The sequence below is a fragment of the Aythya fuligula genome, chromosome 3 (genome assembly GCF_009819795.1).
Source record: "Aythya fuligula isolate bAytFul2 chromosome 3, bAytFul2.pri, whole genome shotgun sequence".
NCBI lineage: Eukaryota > Metazoa > Chordata > Aves > Anseriformes > Anatidae > Aythya > Aythya fuligula.
The window spans coordinates 66,751,128-66,774,068 of NC_045561.1; the positions used below are offsets into that span (position 1 = coordinate 66,751,128).

The following is a 22,941-nucleotide window of genomic DNA, read 5'->3' on the forward strand; positions in this document are numbered from 1 at the left end:
AAGACCTGGGATGCCGGCTGACGAAAAGTTCAACATGAAGCAGCATTGTGCGCTTGCAGCCCACAGTATTGCAGCCCACAGTAAACCAACTGTATTCTGGGCTGCATCAAAATAAGCGTGGCCAGTGGAGTGAGGGAGGTGACTCTCCCCTTCTACTCTGCTCTTATGAGACCCCACCTGGAACACTGTGCTCAACTCTGGGGCCCCCATCACAAGGGCATGGACTTGTCCAGAGGAAGGTCAAGAGGATGATCATGGGCTGGAGCACCACTCCTGTGGAGAGGGGCTGAGAGAACTGGGGCTGCTCATCTTGGAGAAGGCTTTGGGGAGGCCATATAGACCATAAAGTAACAGCTGCATAACTGTGTCAGGAATGAATGATGCTGCTGTTGCCCTTTCTGGAAACACTACCATTTTCACAGAATGGCTGCGGTTGGAAGGGACCTCTGAACATCATCTAGTCCAACCCCCCTGCCAAGCAGGATCTACACACTACAACTGCACACTACAGAAGATGGCATGCAGGCAGGGCTTGAATATCTCCAGACAAGACTCTACATCCTCTCTGGACAACCTGTTCCAGTGCTCTGTCACCTTCGCAGTAAAGAAGTGCCCCCTCAAATTCAGCCAGAACCTCCTATGCTTCAGTTTGTGCTCGCTGTCTCTCATCCTCTCACTGGACATGACTGAAAAGAGACTGGCTCCATCCTCTTGGCACCCTCCCCTCAGATATTTATATACATTGATGAGGTCTCTTCTCAGTCTTCTCTTTTCCAGACTTTAATTTTCTGTGATTCTTGCTCTGACCCTGCACCCAGTGGTGGACTGGCTTGCCCCCCTGTGAGTTTTCATCTTTCTTCCTCCCCAAATCTCATGCAAGGACCTCCTCACCACAGAATTTTGCTTGCACTCTGGACTTAGGGAGACCTTATAGTGGCCTTTACTGTACTTAAAGGGGGCCTATAGGCAAGCTGGGGGAGGAGGACTCTTTCAGGGAGTGGAGTGATAGGACAAGTAATGGTTTTAAACTAAAACAGGATAAATTTAGATTAAGATAGAAGGAAGATATAAAATTAGATATAAGGAAGAAATTATTCACTCAGGGTAGTGAGACACTGGAACAGGTTCCCCAGAGAAGCTGTGGATGCCCCCTCCCTTAAAGTGTTGAAGCCAGGCTGGATGGAGCAACCTGGGCAAGTGGGAGATGTCCCTGCCCATGTCAGGGGAGTTGGAACTGGATGGGCTTTAAGGTCCCTTCCAATCCAAACCATTCTATGATTCTACGATCTTTCCATTTAGAAACAGCCACAACTTTGTAAGAAAGCAAACAAACTTTATACACACACACGGAATGAAAATAAACACAAGTTTAAAGGAAAACAAAACAAAACAAAACAAAAAAAAAAAAGCTATGAAAGGTTACAGAGCAAGACGGTATCAGACTACATTAAACCTGTACACAAGGCAATGACTTTCTAAAACAAAAAAATCAGAAGAAGGTGATAACTCTAGAATATCAAATGCTATTCTCAAAATTATGGAAACACACTAAGGAAAACCTTCCTAGCATAGAATTCATCCTACACTACGGGGAAGGAATTTCAGCGCAGATATATCTGCCTTATTTTTTTTTTTTTTTTTTAACACCTGCAGTTTGTATAATGATTAGGCAGTTCATTTATCAGAGCATACTCATTAAAAGTAAAATCCCTCACTTTTACTACCTTATTAAATACTACAAACTATAATTAACTGTATTATACAATGAGCTGATATGCTTAGTTCTGCATTGTCAAAGACTGCATAGTAGTGTTTTGTATATCATCATTTCAGGATATGAACGTCTGTTTCATAAGTATAAAGACAAATGTTTTCAATAATTTGAAAAAAGGAAATATAAAAAAAGTTACATAAATGTATATTTAAGAGTTCTGTAACATATCTCAAATGCTACTCCTTGATATATACACCTGTGCTTGATACAATTGCTTTGAAATATCATTAAACTCATTACCATAACTTTTTGAAATGCCATACTGATTTATGTATTTTTTACTGAATTCAGCTTGCATATATATTCAGCATTTAGATAAATTCTTACACTGAATGATCACCAAAGAACAATATTCATACTGAATTTGCACTACTAGCAATCTATGTTATCTTTTTCACTTTAATCAGCATATTTACCACAGGCTAGTGATAGTCAACATATATCGTACCCAGAACAAACATTTTAAAGCAATGAAAGTGCTTAACATTTACAATCAATTGAATCAAATCAACCAAAGCATTCTGAAATCAAACAAACTTTTCTATAGCAAGGGAAATGACACTTCTGCCTTGTCTGAAAATACACTGCTTATTTGATTGTTGGCTTGGAACATAATTTTCAGAAACTGAGATAAGCAATTGTCTCAGCTAGTGAAACTGTAACATTATGGAGACTAGTATTCTTCATGTGACATCTTTTCAGCTGCAGCACATGCCTTAAAACACTCGTGCATTCAACTGTTTGTACAGGAACTAAAACCATTCTCAAGGAAAGCCATGCAAACAACGAAACACCATCTGCAAGAATTATACAAATTATTGCACTTGAGTCTTTATTAGATATATTTTTAGATATTTTTCCCCCTCAGTCTGAAGAAAAGAGAGGGGAAGAAAGGTGCAATAAATATTCTGGAACAGCATGCAACTTTCTGCCTGTATTCCAAGAAATGTTAGTTGTTTAGACATACTGACTTAAAGAATCTGCTACTTGTAGCTTCATCTATAGCAACTGAAAATACACACAATCATAACAAAAAGTGAAATATGAGCAACTAAAGCTACCTCAGTTTAAGAAATATGGTAAGATGTGAGCATAGCTGACAATGAGGAAATAACAAACTCAAGTTCCCTTGGTACTGCCAACAAATGTTGTTAAAAATTTTCACTCTGGCAAATACCAACTTTCCATATGCAATCTTCATGACTACATTAAAAACTTTTTGAATATATCACCAGTAGCTGATAATAGCAAGGGAAGGTAAGCAATATTGAACCAGAGGGAGCAGGAAGAGTTATTTGTTGCTGAAGAATTTTATTTTCTCCAAGTCATAAACCAACTGTTCAACTTTTAAAATAACATCATAATCTGAATTTTCTTTGAAACAGGGAAAATACACAGTTCTTAGCATTATTGTGTGTGAATTTCCTTCCGTTATATGTAGATTACTTAGTTTTGTTCATGCTCTGAACAGGTGCCATACCTGTCACAACTACTGCCTCTCACATTGCTATATTTGCAAAAAACTAACAAAAAGAAGACATCATGTGATGGTGATCTAAGAGCACAACAATAACAGAAAGATAAACTATTCATGCAAAGGTGTCAAGCCAAGGGGAATGTCAGATTTGAAAATTCACTGCAGAAACTTCTACTGTAGAGCATAATGAAGGGTTACTTCCTTTAATAACAAAAGCAAGACACAAAACCAAGGACATTTCAAATGAGAGATGCTGAGCCCTTGTGCACCATGTCTTGAACACTGCATAATTCTCACCCTTCATCTCCAACAGGATCTCTAGCTAGAATTGGCGAGATATGGGAAAGGGTGAGAATAATAACTAGATTTTATTTTATTTTAAATCATTAAATGTACCTAAGTCTAAGGCCTCTAAGTACCAACCTTTGTCATTTTAAACTCAAGACATAAATATTCATTAGTTAGTTTGAGTTATACTGAAATTTTCACCTTTGGTACAAATGAACATTTCTTAGCCTCTTTAGGTTTTCTTGCATGCTGATCCTATAAAGTGTTTTTAAGGTTAAAGAAGACCCTTGAAGTGACATACCTCAAAAAAAAATCTTTAAAACAAACTTTATAATGATCAAAACCAATTTCTTTATGTTTGTTCTGAATGCAAACCAAACCAAAAAAATACCTGGTGTCCAGCCATTATTTGCTTCAGCACATTTTCATAACATACTTCATCCATATGATTTAGCTGCTGCACCTGAAAAGTAAACATCATACCTTATATTAAAATCATTTCTATTTTTCTACACATTTTCTATTACATGTCAAAAAAGTAATAGTGATCCATTAAAAATATGTTTATGCAATTGAATTTATAATATACTGATCCCCATTACTAACAATACTTTATTAATTCACAAATAGATCATGAAAATAAGTAGAAAAATCACAAAAAAAAAAAAAAAAGGGTAGTGGATATAAAGTTTATTAAGTGACTTTTTTTTTTTTTTTTTCTTTTTTTAAGACCAAAGAGAGGTAATCCAGTTCTGTTCTTTAGTTTATCTGTTCCATATATAAGGAATCATACTTCTACTGGATATTCTACTGGATAGTGATGAAGTAATCCATTTAATACATCAATACATTTAAAACATCAAATAATTATTTTTATCTTTTTTTTATATATATTATTTTTATTAAATTATTTTTATCTTGTTATCTTATTTTTATCTATGAATGCAGCTTATACATTGCAGATATACATATCCAAGCAGTTACTGATTCTCAATTTTTTGTCAGAAGAAAGAATTTTCTTCATAGTTGGGTCACTAGGAAACAGTGGGATTACCACACACAGGATTTCCAATTACGGATAAATCATAAAGCTTCAGAAAGGTTCCAAAATAGAGTTCAGTTTAAAACTCAATAGAAATGTATTCTTCAATCTGCTCCAAATATACTTCTTTCATTTTTTTTTTTCATAGCATATACTTAAGATTGTTCCAAATCAGACTAAATAAATGAAGTTCAAAATTAGAGCAGATAAGAACTCCATCCTTCATTTTTGCACAAAGGGGTGGAAAGAAGGAAAATATAGCTTTTTTTTTTTTGACACAAATATTTTGTAAGAAAAAAATATGTAGGAACTAGAAAATGGAAATTCAGCACTTCTTGGTGTTATCTAGAATATCTTAAAGTTGTAAAATATAGCTTTAATTGCTTTAATGGGAAGGAGAGAACATTCGTATTTGCCATAAGAATAATAGTAAAAATGTGAGAAAGATGGCCTTGTGGGCAAGAGACAAATACCCTGTCTGATTGCTCTGAAAATTAGAGGTTAGCACTTCATTTAATTATTTTTCAAACATTTATTTGAAAATTATTAAGAAGTGTAAATAGGCAATGCATAAACACACATATAGACATATATATATACACATGTACAAACAATTTTACATATGCTTTGCACCCATACACAGAGAGAAAGCTAACATGTATAAAGAAAAATAACAACTCTATACAGCCAGATTATTTGTCTTCCATCAAAAAAAAAAAGAAACAACTTTTAAAATCAAATTAAACTGAGTAGATGATCCATATATGTGACATTAATAGATCTGCAAATGAAGAAGCCATATTTTAGTCTTGGTTCCATATGCTGTCAGTTTCAACTATTTCCTGGCTAATGTCTATGCCTAATAAGTACACCAAAAGTTATACAACATGTGCTGTGCATATCTAACCCAGCAAGAGGGAGACAGCATCATTATAAACCTCAATTAAGAACACAACTAAAATATGCTTGAACGCACATCATAAATAGCCATAATGTTATACATATTCTAGAGAAGAACATAGAGCAATCCCATTTATTCCACACATTTTTGGACAACTGCTATCTAGCACTGAAATGCCATGTCACTAAAACTAATTTTAGCTGAGCTTTCACAGACATCCTAATTCATTTCCTGAAGAAAAGATACTTAGGTACTAGCCTAAGTATCTTTAGGCAGAACCATAGTGAGAAATGCTAGCATCTAAAGCAAGCACTCCCCTCCACTGAGTTTTGCAAGGCTGATTGGGCCTCTTCCAGATCCCTGCACTACCATAGAGAACCAGTCTAGATGCCAGCAGCAGCTCAGAGATTTGGAAGCTTTTGCCTCAACTTCAGTGAAGCAGGTGCCCTATTATACTACCAGGCTGCTACCAGTCTTTTTAGTAGAATCCAATCTAAAAAGGATAAGTATGCCTAACTTCAGCACCAATTGTTCATTGTGGGATCAGAAGCATTTTGGAAATGTATCAAATTCCCATATGCTAAAAGCCTGAGAAAAACCGCTGTGTCCATCTGAAACAGCTAAACGGCTATGGTTTAGAGGACACTGCTACTGATTGTTGAAGAAGGCTTGCCTGTGGTTTGCATATGAATTGGCTAATTATTCATCTGCTCCAAATTTTTGGAGAGTTTGGTTTTTTGTTTTTTTTTTTTTTTTTGACAAAAAATTTTATAAAGCTATGGCAAAGCATCTACTTCAAGGAACTAACAACTTTGTCTCCTTGCTCCTCACCAGTGTGGATTCAGACACAGTATTGATTGCATTGCATCTGTTGATGTTCTACAAGAATTTTTGATTCTGTGGGTTCTTGCACTGCTTTCCTTTCGGATAGACCAGAAGGATATTGATATCAGTAATCATTTGGCAAGTTCAGTATTAATATTATGCTGAAAAGAATCCTTTGTAAAAGAGGTTTAATGCTTCTAGTTTTCGTTTGATACAACATATATTAACTTCATTGCAAAACGTATTTTACTCTATGAAATCTAGAATGGCATTCTTCTGAAAAGCAAAAAGAAACTCCTAGCTTGTGGCATTACTAAGAGAGTCTTTGTCTGCTGTGTATTCACGTTTCAGAATAACTACTACCTCCTAATATTTATGATTATTTCCTATTAATAATATTTATTATTGTGTTTGTCTTGTTCTGTTTTAAGAAAACATTTTTTTTAATCATGTTAAATGTCATAAGAGAATCTGTGTAGTACTCTGATTTTTAAATCAGGGTTGCATTCTAAAATAAATATGATTAAACTGAGTCTTTCCTTTTTTCTTACCAGACTACAGTAGAAATAAACAAAATAGACAAATCTAGTGCTAGGAAAACATTAAAGAAAAGCAACGGCAAATAACAGTGAAGGCACTTAGTATCATTAATGAAGGTTAAAATATGCAAACTGTGGTAAGCAACATACGGTAAACTAGTCTTGCGTGTATACACTTGAAATGGCTCCCTATGGTTGTAAGCTAAAGTTTCTTTCCTGCATTTCAGATAGAATGTACTAGCTAAATAACCTAGAAAAAAATAGGAAAAAAAAAAAAAAAGAAAAATAACCTAGAAAAGAATACTATCATTGATTAAGTTATGCAATTGGCTTTTGATCAAAAATGTCTTGATTTCTATTAAATTGAAATCAGAGTAGAATAAGATTTCCAAAAAAGCTGAGCTATAAAATATTATACATCTCTAAGTTACTTGTGCTTTAATTATTTGCTACTAAGATACATAGAAATCTTTGCAAAAGCAGTTTATGGAAATGTGTTTGTATCAATGACTGTATTTAAAGAAGGTTTATAATTTGAAGTGTCAAGTGGCACTGCACTTCATTGACCTATTATTTTAATAAGAATAATATACCTACATGGCCTCAATGCTTCCACAAATGAACAAGAGCACAAAGAATAAAGAAGCTAATTTAGGGACTGTTGTAATGCGTTTTCTATCAAACATGCACATGTGACAAATAATGGCTTAGGACGCTAAGGTTTTCATCAATAACTTATAACCCATTAGTGTTAAGTTAATGCATGTCTCATATCCAGATTTCATAAATGTGTATTTTTCTTACAACATTCCATTGATTATTCCACAGGCATTCTTACTGGTAAAGTTTCTAGCCAAATGGAAAACAAATGAGAAAGGCAGAATAATCAGGTCCTACAGTGACTGCAGTTGAGGGTGATGATTTTTCCCCAATAAAGCAAAACTTATTAGTAAAGTGAAGGCATTGCAAAACTACATACCATTGTACCCAGCCACAGTAAGGCCTATTTACAGGGACTGCAAACTGAGGAAACAGGATTCTTTAAGCATTTCTCACTGTATCTTTATAGAGAATATGCTTCATAAAACAGCAGTAGCATAAAACAAACAAACAAAACAGTACCCCCTACACATACATAGGTGAAGCATGATTAAAACAAATAGCAATCCTTTCTTTGCTTTTCCTGATTCTTTACCTTATTAGTCGTCTTAATTCCTATAAAGGTTTGTCCCAGTGGTACAGGTCGGAAACGGCCATCGAAGTAGAACAGTCCAATGTAGGGATTAACATGTAGAAATGTAGCAACATCAAGATAATTGGGTAATGTAGCTGAAAGACCCAAAATCCTGATCATACTTTGTGTAGACTCAACCTACAAAAAATAAACAAACAAAAAAAACCCTGTAAATAATCCAAGTGTTACAGTAGAAGAAATCAAGCACAGTAGGAGTTTTAAAACCTCCCTTACTCAATAATAACATGAAAGAAGCATTTAATATTATATAAAAAGGTGAACAATAGATTTGAGCTAGTGATTAACCTGTACTGAAGAAACCAGAACACTCTACAGTTCCATTGAATCTTTCTTATTCATCTCTTTTACCCTGCAAAAAGTTAGTATTCATTAACTGACGTGGAGGAACAAGAACAGTAACACTGGCTTGTTAAGAAGGGATTGTAAAATTTACAGGCAAAACTAGGACAGATAATTTGGAATCATTTCTTTTTAGTTGAATTCACGCACTTCTGAAATAAAAAACAATGTAATTTGTGCCATTCCTCAATCATGGCTAGTGCTTAGATATTTCCACAACTCTCTTAGGCAATCTATTCTGGTTCATCACTATCTGCATTTCTGCAGTATGTATCAGTACTTCTGCAGAACTGAAGATACCAATAACACTAACAGACATTTTTTCTATCATTCTTTTTTTTTCCTGTTTGTATTACATTTTATAACAGAAATGGTTATTTTATACATATAAATACTCTGTTTCATATAAAAGTTTACATATTGCATATATTTCCAGATAATTTTCAAAAAGAATGAAAGCAATTAAAACATTTGAATGAGGAAAGAATGCAAGAATTTTCCCGTTTCTTGCTGAAATATTAAGAACTTTGTAGGCTGGCTCACAGCTTACTTACTAGTGCAATTATTTAGACATACAGAAGTTTTCATCTAAAGACTTTTTGTGCATAGTATAACTGAGGCCACAAACAAGGTTCTCAACTTGTTGCAAATGCACGAACATCTCATCTTATGAGTAAGGTTGCTATCTTCTACCCAGCTAAGTCCTGTTCAAAACACTGTGAAACTTAGATTCAGGTTTTGAATGACTAAGATATGCAAGTTAAAGTGAAAGGAAGTCCCATGTTGCAATTAAAACAGAAGAACAAGAAGTTTTCAAAAAAAAAGATGATTAAAAAGTATATGGAAAACATTCGTAAATAAGATAAAACAAATGATACCATAATACAGACCTGGGGAATAGTAAGTGCACAAAAATCATAAACCAAAACCCAAATGAAAACATCCCCACCCTATCCCTCCAACTCTACAGATAACAACCAAGCAAACCACTGCGTTGCTGATAATGGACATATCACATAGTAAAAATCTGGAGGTTCCGACAGTTGATGCAGGCAACGAAACACCACAGAAAAACTGCTGACTGACCAACACTTCTTCACTTACACAAAAGTGCAGCTTTGCAGAGGAAAGCTCATGTACAACAAACTCTTAAATGTAAACTCAAATTCTGAGAGGACAGACACAAGATATTTCATTTTCACAAGTCTTAACATCTGTAGCCAGCATTCAAGAAAGTTGATAAGCAAGTTCATTAACAAAGAAGCATTAGTAGAATATAATTTGTTAGATATATTTTTATAGCTGGATTTTCTGATGACCTAAGGGTAATCCTCAATCATACAGTTTTGGAGCGTGGGGCTTTTTTTTTTTTTGGTTTTCTGTATGCTCCAGCCTGGCCTCCCCATGGACTACAGGAATCTTGGGTCTCACAGGTTTGTTTCTCATACAGTTTTCCTCTCTCCTCATGGCTAGGAGCCGTTTTTCTTTTTTCTTTTTTTTTTAACCCCAGAGCGCCGCCATTTTAGCTGCAGGGCCCAGCCATGCCTTGTGGTGGTGCCATTGGAAATGTCTGGAACTGGTACAGGGCAGCCCTTGCCTCTCGCCAAAGAAGAGCCCTACAGCCCCAACCCCTGGCAGTGTCTGGACATGGACACCTCATACAAATGTCTAATTTGTCTAATGCCTCTGCAGGTTTTTGAACTGTAAATACAGTAACCACAGATATATTTAATTATACTGTACTTTGTTCACTATCACCTGATAATCAAGTACCTCAATCGGAAAGTGTAACTAAACTCTAATCTGCAAAACATATTTGATTTTGCTAAATTTAATATATTTCAAATCTTCTAAGAGCCTGAAAAATGTGCTCAGATCCATCGGATGGTAGGAAATTATTTCCAGTATTTAAACAATTAACAAGAACTCTACATAATAACCATGGACTTATGAATTTTTACACCAATTAACTGTTCAGAGTTTTCTTTCAAAATATAACAACATCTGAAGAACAGTTACAGTTTACTGAGACTTTTCATTTTCAAAATCCTTGTAAATAGAAACTGCGTAACTTCACCGATCTGGCAGCTGGCCTTGTGGTCAGGGAACAGATTATTCAGGTTGGAAGGGACCTTAATGATCACCTAACTCCAGCCCCCTGTCATGGGCAGGGATGCCACCCACTAGATCAGGTTGTCCAATGCCCCATCCAGCCTGGCCTTGCACATTTCCAGGGATGGGGCATCCACAGCTTCTCTGGGCAACCTATTCCAGTGCCTCACTACTCAGTGAAGAATTCCTTCCTTATGTCTAGTCTAAATCTAACCTCTTTTAGTTTAAGACCGTTCCCCCTTGTCCTATCATTATTAACCCAAGTAAAGAGTCCTTCTCCATCTTTTTGTAAGACTCCTTTAAGTATTGAAAGGTCACAATGAGGTCTCCCCAGAGCCTTTTCTTCTCTAGGCTGAAACCTGGAGAACCCAGAATTATAACTGCACCTGAAAACCGCAGCAATCAACACAAGCAAGAACAATAAAAATTACTAATATGTACAACACACTTATAAACAAAGCACATTTTATATTAAACCTGTCCATATATTTGTGCTTATGGATATAATGCCTACATACTTTTTTTTCAGTAAGTAAAATTTGCAAATCACAGAATCACAGAATTTCTAGGTTGGAAGAGACCTCAAGATCATCGAGTCCAACCTCTGACCTAACGCTAGCAGTCCCCACTAAACCATGTCCCTAAGCTCTACATCTAAACGTCTTTTGAAGACTTCCAGGGATGGTGACTCCACCACTTCCCTGGGCAGCCTGTTCCAATGCCTCACAACCCTTTCAGTGAAGAAGTTCTTCCTAACATCTAACCTAAAACTCCCCTGGCTCAACCTAAGCCCATTCCCCCTCGTCCTGTCACCAGGCACGTGGCAGAACAGGCCAACCCCCACCTCGCTACAGCATCCCTTGAGGTACCTATAGAGAGCGATAAGGTCGCCCCTGAGCCTCCTCTTCTCCAGGCTGAACAAGCCCAGCTCCCTCAGCCGCTCCTCATAGGACTTGTTCTCCAGGCCCCTCACCAGCTTCGTCGCCCTTCTCTGCACCTGCTCAAGCACCTCGATGTCCTTCTTGTAGCGAGGGGCCCAAAACTGAACACAGTACTCGAGGTGCGGCCTCACCAGAGCTGAGTACAGGGGGACGATCACCTCCCTGGCCCTGCTGATCACACTGTTCCTGATACAAGCCAGGATGCCGTTGGCCTTCTTGGCCACCTGAGCACACTGCTGGCTCATATTCAGCTGACTATCCACCATCACTCCCAGGTCCTTCTCTGCCTGGCAGCTCTCCAAACATTCCTCTCCCAGCCTGTAGCTCTGCTTGGGGTTATTGCGCCCCAGGTGCAGGACCCAGCACTTGGCCTTGTTGAACTTCATGCAAATTATTTGGACTATCATTTTTCTATTTATGTTAAGCCACAAAAATCACGTCAGAACAATAAAGAAATCAGGTAATAATGTATTTTGCTCTATTTAAATCTGAAAACTAACAAGATGTTACTGTAAAGACTACTAATAAGCTAATTCAAACTGTAAAAAAAAAAAAAATATCAAAAAGAAGTTTGGTGCTTTTCCCATCTAAATTACACAGTAAAATATAAATTTGCAGCAATTTCTCAGCATCCTAATTATGGAACTTTGAGCTTTTTATTTCCAATAGTGTATAATGTACATAAAGTAGGAGCCTGATAAACAATCATTATTTGCTTCACAGTGTTTGGTAAAGTTTGTAAGTTTTTCGTTTGTTTTTCAGGAAAGGTAAGTTTATGTCTATAACTATTAAAAGAGGTCACTGTTAACTACTATGTTAAAGATAACCACTGCCACATATGCCTGAGAAAAAGTGAGACTTCTTATCTAAAACAGGTGAAAGAAGCAGTGGTTGAAGTGTAAGAAAACAAAGAGTTTTAAAACTGTCTCAGAATTGCCAGCCCGTGTTGTCAGCATTTAAACATACTAACTCTACAAAACTCTAAAAGGACATTTTGCTTGAAAAAAATCTTGCCTCATTAATGCCAAACTTCTGTATGAAATTCCCATCCTCAAGTATTTCTTATATAACTCTCAAGTTGAAGCAGCACTGTTAGACTCCAAAGAGATTCAGAAAATAATCACAGAGGATTCATTAAAAGCAAGACTATAACTCAGTGCTCCAAAGTGCAATAAAAGTCCTCTAAATCATTCCATCAATTTAACTTCTTTCAAGGACATCCAGATAATCATTTTTTCACCATCTTCCTCAGAAGCAAAACAAGGTATGCTTATCCTAAAAGCAAAAATATATCATAACATTTCTGCCAACTATTTTATGCTTAAACTATAAACTAGAACTCTGTGTCTGTATATCCTCATATACATACACAGACTGAGTTTTCTTTATTATTTTAATTATACATGGCAACATACAAACAGCAGTGACCAAAACTGTGCTAAACTCAGAAGTCAGAAAAACAAAATTACCTGAATCTGCAACTACCACATATTGTTTATTTTTTTACATTTTCCTATGTGATTATGAGTGAGTCTCAATTACTTATCTTATTCATCTATCCAAGCACTACAAGTATTTTATTTTTGATAATGGCTTTTAGAGCTCTGTGCATACATTTTCCAACTACTTCTCAGACTTCTCCTGTAAAAGCAAGTATCAAAATTTTTTGTTTATCTTGCACGTGCATATACAAAGTGCAAGAGGACACTTTGTAAATATAGTCCATTCCAACATTAGTATTTTTCATGTGCCAGATCACTTATTTAGTCCTAGAAGACCCAGTTAGATGGTTATTATATAAGATAGTGGTTTCCTGAAACTGCAGTAAAAGTTACTGAAAAGATATTTTGGATGATGAAGTTTTCTGTTTGTATTCCCTATCACTGTCTGGTGGGGTTCAGCTAAGTGAATTTTCTTCACAACTGGCACAAAATTTCAGATGTTTTAGTCATTACACATGCTTAATTATCTTAGAACAAAAAAGTGTGAGCAACAATTAGAATTTACAAGGCTTTCTTTGGAAAGCTGAACCGTCACAGTGTTTACACATCACGTTCTTTGAAAGCTTTACTGTATTTTATTGATTTGATATTACACTTAAAGGAAGAAATAAAATTGCCATAACTACATTTAATTGACATATCTAATTAGTATATCTAATTCAGAAGCATTCATGGTGGCATGTGGAGAATTGACAGCATGTTCACCATACGCATTTGCAAAATGCTATTATCACACCATGAAATTCCATGTATACAGAAAAAATAAACAGAAGATAGCTATCTGGTACCCATTTCCACACTCATTTGAGTTTACACTGTAAACCATAAAGGATTAAGTATGGGAAGTGCCTGTCTGGACTGTAGATTGATCACAGCAGGTTCATTTTCCTAGTGGATTTGCACATCATCTCATTACATTACAGCCACCACTTGAGAGCATGCAGGGTATGCATAGAGATACTCTTATCTGACTTCTAAAATTTTTCCTGAACTTGTGATCTCAGCAATCTTCCCATTTCCATGTATTAAAATATCACATTCATAGAATTAATTACAATCAAGCTGGAAAGCATATCCCTGATTGTTCAGCTTGAGAACAGAAGTGAAGCATACAAGTTTACATATTCTCATCTTTGTGCAATTGTACTCTGGTTAGAAATTAATCTGGTATTTTCATGACCCAGAATCACTTCAACACACTCCAACAGTCAGTCTGTATGCCCTTTAGTGGATGTCTCTCCACTAAAGATAAGATGTACAGAAAACTAGATACAAACATTTCTTAGTGTTAACTCTAGATGTGCAAGAAGATTGATTCATGACTTAGGTTCCTGGGTTCCCGCATGACTCTGGTAAGAATGAAGTACTAGGTACAGGATACACATTAGTCAGTAAGATACCCACTAAGACACCTGCAAGTCTCAGCCCCCTGCAAGATCTACGATTTTCACATTACAAAAAAAAAAAAAACGGGGGGGGGGGGGGGAGGAATTCTCACAGGAAATTTTGTACAGAATTGAAGACACTTGAAAATGCCTAACAAGAAGGTTTGTTAGAATGTTTCACTAATGTTTACTTTATTTTTTTTTTCTGATTTTTTTGTTCATTGCTTAATGCTTTCATTAAGTAGTAGTTAAGTACATTAAGTAGTAGTCAATCAGTCCACACAGGTGGTAATTTCCTCATTTTAGGAAAACTAAAAAAAAAATGGAAAAAGCAGTAACATAAAAATGATAAAATTACAAAATCAAAAGTGCATAGTAAAAAAGCAACTACTAATACTGCTTTGAAGATTCTACATAGGATGTTATCTACAACTCCGCATAGAATACATGTTACTAGGCAACCATCTAGTTAAGTAATTTTATAAATGAGTTTTACTCTGCTTCCCATGAACCCTGAGAATACTGTGATCACAGTTCTCCACTCAGAACATATTTAAAAATCTAGAGGTACTGAAAAAACATAACCATGCAGAAAGCACTATTATAAGCCATATTATTTTACCTTGGCTAAATATTAAGTACGCAATACTTTGCCTGAAGGAATTACACTTTGAATATACCTATTAAGAGATTTCTATGCCCTGCACAGTGCCGTTTCAGTTTTTCTTGAATGACAAAATGCCTTTTCATATACTGTTTTTTTCCCCCAAAGACAAACAAAAAATAAATATGAAGTCTTCTACAAATCAGTTTAACTGCTTTATTGTATTATCAAGGAGTGTGACAGTCATGATTACCTTTTAAACTCCATGGATATACCAAGAAAATGGAAAAATGTTCAACTATCAATCATAAAAAGTGTTGTGCAGAATGACTGCCTGACCACTTCTATGCAAAGTAATAGAAAAGCTTCTGCAGATTCCTTCAAATATCTGATCACTAACAATTTCCAAGCAAATGGAGATTAAGTTTTGTTTTTTAAAAAAATATATAGTTTTTTAGAAGTCATTCTTACACAGCTACAAAGCTGCCAGAAAACATAACAATATACATCTAGAATTCTGTAAGGCATTAATTTTATGACAATCTGATGAACTGATGGTTTTTAAAGAACTTATAATTGAAAAACAGCAATTAAAAAGGGATGCATCTAATTGCTTTCTATGCCCAACTTTACTTAATAATTTTATCCATGATATGCAGTAAATAAACAAATAACTGGTGACAAGAATAAGAAGAGGTGATTGGTAGAATTAATATAATGGGTACGTGTGTCAGCCATAAAGGTAAATATAGGTTATCAGTCCTCTTCAAATTAAATTTATCTTAATTTAGCTCATTCTTAAATACACCTCAGTTGTTAAATAAGAAACTATTTTCCAAAAACACTCTTATAACAACAAGTGAATCCTGCAGCAACTATTAAAGTATCTGTCTGAAGACTTAATGAACCAGCATCTAAATGCAGGCTCCGAAGATGATGTGTCAGCAAATAAAGTGCATGTAATTCTTAAAGGACAGAACTGAATAGCAGGAAGGAGGAGCTAAGCCTCTGTATGTGCCACAACCAAAACTAACAGAAGTTCTATACCCAAGTTAGTTGACATGTTCTAAAAGCAGCTGCAAACATGAGAAAGTTCAGTGAACAAAGCCCCACAATAACATAAGTGGGGAACAAAACATTATAGAACAAGGTTTTGGTAAGGAGATCCTGAAAAACTTGATTGGCAGATAGAAGGAGTATCAAGGGGACAAAAGAATAAAGCAGTCACTGAAGATGAAATGTGAATAACCAAACAAATGCCAATGCCATTATTTATTGATGCATTCTAGTCTCCAAAAACACTTGAATGAACTACAGCCAGCTACTGCTAGAGACAAGATATGGAGACAAAAGAACCTTCCCTCCTCTGACCTCATCAGCTGTTCTTAGATCATTAGCTATCAGCCTTCCTTTAAAATAAACAAAACAACCAAAATTTACTTAATCAAGAATGGGATTCCAAGAACATGAGAAGTCCCAAGCAGATAAAAATCCAGCGTTTGGCTTTGTGTGGGAGACCTCTGAATTTGTTTGCTTCTGATTGTCAGGAGGCACAAGAGGGAAAGTAGGAGGCAAAAAAAGAGGTAGAAGAAAGAACTAGAAACTAAAAAGAACTAGAGACATTGAAAATGCATCCAGAGCAGGAAAATTTATGACAGCTCATAGGGAAAATTTCTTAAATAAGGCATCATGAGGAAAGACCATTATTAGGAAGGAAGGCTCAGAAAGGTAATATGAGAACTGCCAGGGGAAAGGAGAAGAAAAAGAATGATAATTAGGGATGGAGAAAGAAGGGTAGTAGGCAGTGTGACAAAGTTGCGAAGAACAGGTAGAAAAGTGCTAGATCCAACCATTCACATTATAAATGTGGAATGAAATGTAAGGCTCCTCCTGTCAGCAAAAATTTCTTTGGCTCAGTGGGAACTTGCACTTGATCTTCCAGAGGACAGAAAAGCATCACTATATCCAAGGAGACTGTGTGTAGTTTGTGGCTATTCAGAAGATGAGATAACTGAAAACTAAGTCTAGAAGCAAAACTGTGCCCTTTAAGGGCACAACGGTTGGGCAGGATTAGGGAAAGCATTTATGAAACCTTTAGATTTTTATCTGTTTTTAACTACTCAAAACTTATCTGCAGAAAAATATGAATAGGTGATACCATTTATTTCTCATTCTAGTGAAATACAGTTTTATATATATATATATATATATATATATATGCACACACATATTTTAAAGGCAGAAAGACTTCTGTGTCATCTTGAGGAGATGACTACAAGAAAGACTAGACAGGTCCACCTTAAAATACTGGTCAATTTGCAATAAAAAAAATAAACCAAATCAAGACAATAATAATAACCCCCTCACACACACAAAATCCCAAAGGAAAATACATTAATTTTGCAATATTTGGGTCAAGATTAAAATCATAAAAGTAATCTATTCTATCGGTCTCAAATGGCTATTGCATTCTAAATTGTGATGTTGCTGAAAATAACATTTGCAAATATCTAAGTATAGCTAAGCTGACTTTTTTTTAATTGATAAACATGGAAGCAAATTCATGAAGTTACAGCAGGATGGTGATGTTTGCTTATTGTTATTTTTTCTATACTCTTACTGTGTCATAACGTGTTAAAAAGAAAGTTAAAAACAAAGAGAAAGCAGGATTTTCTGTTTGTTTGAGATGTTATCCTGCATATTGTTTTGGATATTCATCAATTTTATATTTGAATGAGAAAATATTTAAGGAATTTATTTTCTGCATTTACTATGATGGTGAGAAATATGCTAAAATATTCCTCTGACCAGCTTGAAATTTTGTATTTCTAATATTACTGATTCATAAATAAATAAGATTGATCATTAAATAGCATCAGTAAAATTCAATTCAAATTGAATACTTTGTTTAAAGGAAGTGCATATTCCCCTTTAAAACATATGAGGTAAGATGCCATGTCATTGCAGCACACTTAATCCATACTACTCATTTAGGAAACTTCATCAGGAACACAGCTACACACCCACTATTCATCTAGACACTTGGTTGATCTAATACAAAGATATAAATATATTGAAACTGAAATATAAGGCAGAGAAATATTTGTGTGCCTAAGACATGAGCTTTGGTTCCCCAAAACCTGTGAAACCTTTCACTACATATTTTCTTTTATTTAATTTATGCTTCAGAGTTGAGAGGAAGTATCACAACTCACGCATTCAGGTACGCTTTTTTGTCTCATAAGCAGCAAAGAAGTTATCAACATCTCTGAATAATTATGACAAAAGAACTGAGTGTCATGCAGTTCATTTTTTCTTTCAAACTAATAAGCTTAGTAGATATTATAGAACTGTGGAAATTTTGATTAAAAAGTTTAAGCATTTCATTTTTACATCTGTATTATGCTCCACACTAAAACTTTAAACATCAAAGCTATAAATTGGATTCAAAGAAATTGTTTGATGTTATACCTGCAATATGTAACAGAGCTCAAAGCAATTTTCCCACCAAAATGTTTTGCAAAGTCAATTTAAATCACTTACAAAAACATTTCTGAAAATCTGAAAAGTGCAAACATGCACGAATATGCTGTTCACTCTGCTGTAAGACTGTCGGAACTTCCAATATATGCAGTCCTTCTAGATTTTTTAAAAGCTGATTCTAAAAATAATGCCATAAGTTAAAAAACACATACTAAACTCTTACCGTAAGTGGTGTGACTCAGTGTTCATCTGGAAGAAAGTACAGTCCTAATTTGAAAATTCTGAGGTGCAAATTAGGACAGACCTACTAATGCATCAGGATGTTCCTGTTTTAAGAATGTATTTGCAAGGCTATGGTTGTATATGAATACATATCTCAAAGCATTATTTTCTGGCACAGTGATGCCAGAGCTTCACATTAGGCCTGATTCTTAAAAAGGCTGAAAAAAAATCCACAACAAAACACAGTGTATTTTTCTATTATCCCCAATCTAAGAAAAATAACCTTTGAATAACTCCATACGAAAACAAAAGATGTATTCTATTGTCTTGTAAGATAGGATAACAAACAGTGCAAAATATAACAGTACATGCAATATGGATCCTAACACACATAGAAATCGTAACATTGTCTCGTATACAAGCTAGGGGAAGTATGATCCAGATGAAAATGTAGGTACACACCATTTTTAGAACAGCTATTAGTGGTTTATTAAAAAGAATGAAGTAGTATTCAAAGGAGTTGAATCTGTTATCACAGTTCTGTCCTAGAAGTTATATAAGAGAATGACTGTTCCAGGTCAGACCAAAAATCCAACTACCCCAGTACACTGTCTCCCACAGTAGCCAAAAAAGGGATGTTCTACTAACAGTACAAAACCAGGGAAAATGACAATGACACCTGCTAGCATAGCCCCACAGCTATTATAGCCACCAGTCTGATCTAGTGACTAATAATCTGTAATGGGTTTTTCTTTGAATAACTAGTTTAATCACTTTCTGAATTCCTCCGCTACAAATTATGAAGAAAATAGTCAATAGCTCTGATGCTTTAAACCAATACACAAATCATGTAATTGATTTTGGCAATTACTGCAGCAGTTTAATTGACATAAGGATATTTATGTGGTCAATGTATTTATTTTAGAACTTACCTCCATATTCTTACCTTCTGTTTTCAAGAGTACTGAATAAGCATGATGATTCTACAGTTACCAACAAAAAATACATTCTAGAACTACATTCTGGAGAGGAGCTTAATATTTTATATAAAATCACCAGAAGTCAGAAGGACATCTCCAGAGATGGGCTGAAAATCCCAACTTTAGTTCCTGTTCCAGTGTCGATTATGAATTTGTATTGAAATGCACAAAACAGAACTATGAGCAGGGAACAGTACCAAAGAAATGTAATCAACATTTTTACTTCACAAAATATCATTAAAACTTTATCAGGTGGAATGTTTTTGCATTTAAAAGATCTGTACTAGTATTTGCACTGAACTCCAGTGAAATACTTCTGTAATCAGAAAATTAACGTTATCTTTTTAGACACCTAATAGGAGTTCCAATAATTACCTAACTAGTTTTGGTTGTATATTGAAATATTCACAGTGCTATGCTTGCAGGCTCAGATGTTGCAGTAAAACATTTTTTAGACCAAGTCTCTGATTATTTCCTTGTTTCCATATTAAAATGGTAAAAAAAAACTTCTATGAAACACCTTCTGCTTCTTATCCCCAAGCTCTCTTAGAGGCTTGTAATTCAGAATATTTGTTTGGAATTGTTTCCTGCTGCATAGCTTTGAATATTTCTATAATTATTTTTGGGGTTTTGTTTAACTGTTTAGTTTACTTTTATACTGTAAATTTTCCTTCTCAACTACCTACTTTTGCAAATCTTCTTATAAAGATTCATAGTGATCTTCACCATTGACTTTCTTATCAATCTAGAAAAAATAAGCTATTCAGAAAAGTGGTGAGATTGTTAATATCAAAATTCATTTTGTTTTTCTTTCCAACTGTTTCACTTAAGGAAGAGTTACAAATGAGTAGCTTCAATTCCAGATGAATTAAACTCCAACTTGGTAGGTAAAACAAACCTTGAAATCCTAAAAGATTAAAGCACCCCAGAGAGCTATTTTTTTAAATGAGTGTTGAACCAAGATACTGCTATATTACAATAAATGCGCTAAGGGTAGGATTCAGTACCCAAGACATAATTGCCTCAGATCATTTTATTCCTAAAGATATCTGCACAGACTTGACAGACACAAAAGGAAAGGATCTGTAGGAGATTTGCGTCCAAATAAAGCAGAAGCAGGAGGCCAAGATGAATAAGCTAGCACAGATAAAATGGCTCTAGACATCTATTTCAAACAGCTGAAACCTATCTTACAAGTCTCATAAAACTTCACACTGAAACATAAAACAATATTACTTGCAATCTGACTTGAAGACAATGACCGTCACGGTCACTGCTAAAATCTGAGATGCTTTACTTTAAAGACACCTAAGGAAAACAAGGTAATCAAATCAATTTAAGTAAGAAAATACAATACCAAATGGGTTAAGCTTTCATGCCCTTGAAGTGAAAACTTCACTGAGCCTACATACACACCCTACATAAAGAAATTCTTTCCCAGTTTAGCTTCTTCTAAAGAATTATCATGTAGGTTGTTCTTTATACAATAACTTTACATGTACTGTGCTAGATCATAGCAGACATTAATTTTATGCAGTTCTTATAGGAGGTGGAATGATTCAGAAAGCACACAAGGAACCCTACTGAAGGGACTTAACAAGGCTTGTGTAGCCTTACCATGATAAAAAAGCATCTTGAAAGCTAAGAGGTTTTAAACATTTAACATGCTTGCAAGCACAGCCATAATAATACCAATTGTGTTTATTTTTAACTTGTTACAGATTCTTTGTATTGAAATACTCCTGCATTATGTTTGTTTGTTTGTTTGTTTTTGACAGAAACAAAAAGAATGCCACTCTATCCTCTCCTCACCAATACATTGGGAGCACTAGTGGAAAAGCTTGACAAGAGCTGGAAGTGTGTGCTTGCAGCCCAGAAAGCCAATCATGAACATCCAAAGAAGACCAGCAGGTCAAGGGAGTCAGTTCCACTCTCTCTACTCTGCTTTTAGGAGAGTTATTCTGCATTCAGCTCTGGGGCCCCCAGCACAAGGAGGACATGGACCTGTCAGAACAAGTCCAGAGGAGAGTCATGAGGATGATCAAAGGCCTGGAGCACCTCTCCTATGGAGACAGGTTTGAGAGAGTTGTTCATCCTGGAGAAGACAAGACCTTAGAGCAGGTTTCTAATACTGAAAGTGGGCCTAAAAGAAAGATGGAAGAGGGCATCTTTATCATGGAGCTTAATGATAGGAAAAGGGGTAACAGTTTTAAACTAAAAGAGAGTTGATTTATATTACATATAAGGAAAAAATGGTGAGGCACTGGCATAGGCTGCCTAGAGAAGCTGTAGGTGCCCCATCCCTGGAAGTGTTGAAGGCCAGGTTGGATGGGGCTTTGGGCAACCTGCTGTAGTGGGAGGTGTCCCAGCCTGTGGCAGGGGGATTGGAACTAATCTTTAAAGTCCCTTCCAACTCAAACCATTCTATGAAACTAATGATTTACTTATTCCAATTCTATCCCTTTTATTCATCTCTAGATTCCACTTCTCAATTTTCTTGTAAATGCATGTCTAACCAGAGTCTAATCTTGTTGCTCAACTGTAAATCCTTTTTTTTTTTTTTTTTTTTTTTTTTTTTTTACAAATTTTAAGATTTTTTTTTAATTATTCCTTTTCTATTTTTGCCATTTCAAATCTTGGTATTTAGAAAGTAGTGCTAAAGCATTGAGTAAGAAAGAAAAACTGATTAAGCTGAAGGACTAATTACTTAGTATTTTTCTAGCAGTGCTGAAACGATTCTAGACACCTAGATTCTAGACACTGTTCTTCATTCAGAACATTTTTCTTATATGAAATCTGCCAATAAAAATCAGCATTGCTGGTAAGAAAATACACTCGATTTTGGTTATGTTAAGCACTATCCTGATTATTATTTGTTTAAAAATGTTCCAGTTTAGTGTTACTTGTACAGTAAGTAATTGAACATTAAGAAACAGCTCTGTAATAAATCATGCATCCTAGGAATCTGACATTTGATGTAACAGAGAAGGTAGAAGAAAGATATTTTTCTTCATATTTAGTACAGATTAGCTATAAAACATAAGCCATCTCAACATTTTGATTTCCAAGTACAGGTTTTGGGGTATTTTTTGCTCTTACCTGGCGTAAAGTACGTGCTACTATGCTTTCAAGTACTGGTCCTCTGTCTTCATGCAGCAGATGAACTTCATCAAGAATCAAGAGTTTTACCAGCTGAGAGAGGGCTACATCACCAACACTTTTCCTTGTCACTACATCCCATTTCTCTGGAGTAGTTACAAGCATCTATGAGC

General features: G+C 35.3%; 1 protein-coding gene across 3 annotated transcripts in view; it reads right to left on the bottom strand.

The window, feature by feature from the left end:
- ASCC3 (activating signal cointegrator 1 complex subunit 3) overlaps positions 1 to 22,941 on the bottom strand; it is a 280,258-nt gene that overhangs the window by 152,448 nt on the left and 104,869 nt on the right. For all 3 annotated transcript variants that reach the window (XM_032184137.1, XM_032184135.1, XM_032184136.1), the window contains exons 11-13: positions 22,769 to 22,933; positions 8,042 to 8,218; positions 3,931 to 4,002 (exon numbers count right to left, since the gene is read on the bottom strand). In XM_032184137.1, coding sequence (XP_032040028.1) covers positions 3,931 to 4,002; positions 8,042 to 8,218; positions 22,769 to 22,933 — 414 coding nt within the window. The remainder of the gene's footprint in view (positions 1 to 3,930; positions 4,003 to 8,041; positions 8,219 to 22,768; positions 22,934 to 22,941) is intronic.